This window comes from Zingiber officinale, chromosome 1A, assembly GCF_018446385.1.
Source record: "Zingiber officinale cultivar Zhangliang chromosome 1A, Zo_v1.1, whole genome shotgun sequence".
Lineage (NCBI taxonomy): Eukaryota > Viridiplantae > Streptophyta > Magnoliopsida > Zingiberales > Zingiberaceae > Zingiber > Zingiber officinale.
The window spans coordinates 41,550,815-41,552,565 of NC_055987.1; the positions used below are offsets into that span (position 1 = coordinate 41,550,815).

Sequence of the window (1,751 nt, forward strand, 5' to 3'; positions counted from 1 at the left end):
CGTGGTACATTTGGAGCACCAGAGGCGGTGGAATGAAGCAATATGGATCGACAACTCGACCCAATGGCGGTGGCTAGGGTTGGAGCATCTGAAGACAGTAAAGGAAAAGACCATAATAGTTGGAAAATTAATTTCCAAATTTATTGCTTTTATTTACTGTGATGTTTATGTGCATGTGATGTATGCTAGCATAGGTTAAAATCCTCATTTTAAATAACTAAGTGGGAGAGGGATTTTAAATAAATCCCATGGTCTTCATTACTGGTTTGTAAGTGATGCAACAAGCTTGCGTGTTGGCTCTGAGTGCCTCCCTCCATAACTGATGGGTTTGTTGCGGATCACTGGATCAAACTTCCTTTATGGATGGTTATAGGAAATTATTTAGGAGAGTGTGATCTTCTCCAACTGAAGGGGCACAATCCTATTTAATGGACTTAGTATCAAGTAATGGTATACACTTAGATGCATTCAATAGTATCCTCCCCAACGGAGTCACTGTTATTGTATTGTGTGACCAAAGTGAAACCAACTATTAATTTTATTTGTCATAAAGTTAGGATGACAATATAATAAAATTAATGGGTCACACCCTCCTCTTACAAATGATGAATTTGTATATGTCCACACTAACGTGACATGCAGTATTCACGGTGATTTGAGGTGTTGGTTAATTTAAAATAGTATTGTTTGAGGAATCAATATTATTCTAAATTTAGAGTCTTGACCAAAGTTTATTTTTGTGATTCTTAGGATGACTTTCAACCCACTAGCCATTATACTGAAAGAGAACAAACTTACTGGTTCCAACTATATTGATTGGAAAAGAAACCTGGACATTGTTCTTACTGCTGAAAGCTATAAGTTTGTACTAACTGAGGCTTGCCCTGATGCACCTGACGGTGACTCTACCCCAGAGGAGATTAAGTATCATAAGAAATGGGTAAAAGCTGATGAGATAGCGCGGTGTTACATTTTGACATCAATGTCAAATGTATTGCAACATCAGCATCAAGATTTACCAACAGCTTATGATATATTGAACAATCTCAAAGAACTCTTTGGGCACCAGAGTCGGACTGATAGGCAAGAGGCAATGAGGAAGTTAATGACAGCCACCATGTCTGAGGGGACACCCGTAAGGGATCATATCCTCAAAATGATGGCTTATCTTAATGAAATACAAGTCCTTGGAGGAGAAATCGATGGGGAAACCCAGGTCGATATAATTCTCCAAGCGCTACCCAAAAGTTTTGAGCAGTTCTGCCTGAACTATAACATGAACAAAAGAGAGTATACGTTGGCGGAACTTCTGACAGAACTACAGGCAGCAGAGGGAATATTTCGTAAAAGTTCTCAGATTCACTATGCTGAAAATGGTTCGACTTCTAAGCCGAAAGACAAGAAGAAGAAGAAACAGGTCTTTTCAGCAAAGAAGGTGAATAAACCTCAGAGTACAGGACCAAAGTGAATGAAGCCAATGCTTCATCTGCAAGCAGTCTGGACATTGGAAAGCAGACTGTCCTCGTAGGGACCAGAACAATAAAGGTATATCTCATACTCTAGTAGTTGAAACATGTTTAGCGGTGTTATCTACCAGCACCTGGTGTGTAGATACGGGTGCCACTGATCATGTCTGCAATTCTTTGCAGGGGTTCCAGGAAACTCGACGACTAACTGAAGGAGAGATTACCGTCTACATGGGCAATGCTACTAAGGTGGCGGCTGTTGCAGTGGGAGACGTCTGCTTATCT

General features: G+C 40.3%; 1 protein-coding gene across 1 annotated transcript; it reads left to right on the forward strand.

The window, feature by feature from the left end:
* Positions 1-763: 763 nt before the first annotated feature.
* On the forward strand, positions 764-1,411 carry LOC122002630 (the record flags this gene model as incomplete). The annotated part of the gene is made up of 1 exon (XM_042557868.1): positions 764-1,411. A coding segment is annotated over one exon (648 nt), but the record flags the coding sequence as incomplete, so codon positions are not given.
* Positions 1,412-1,751: the final 340 nt, after the last annotated feature.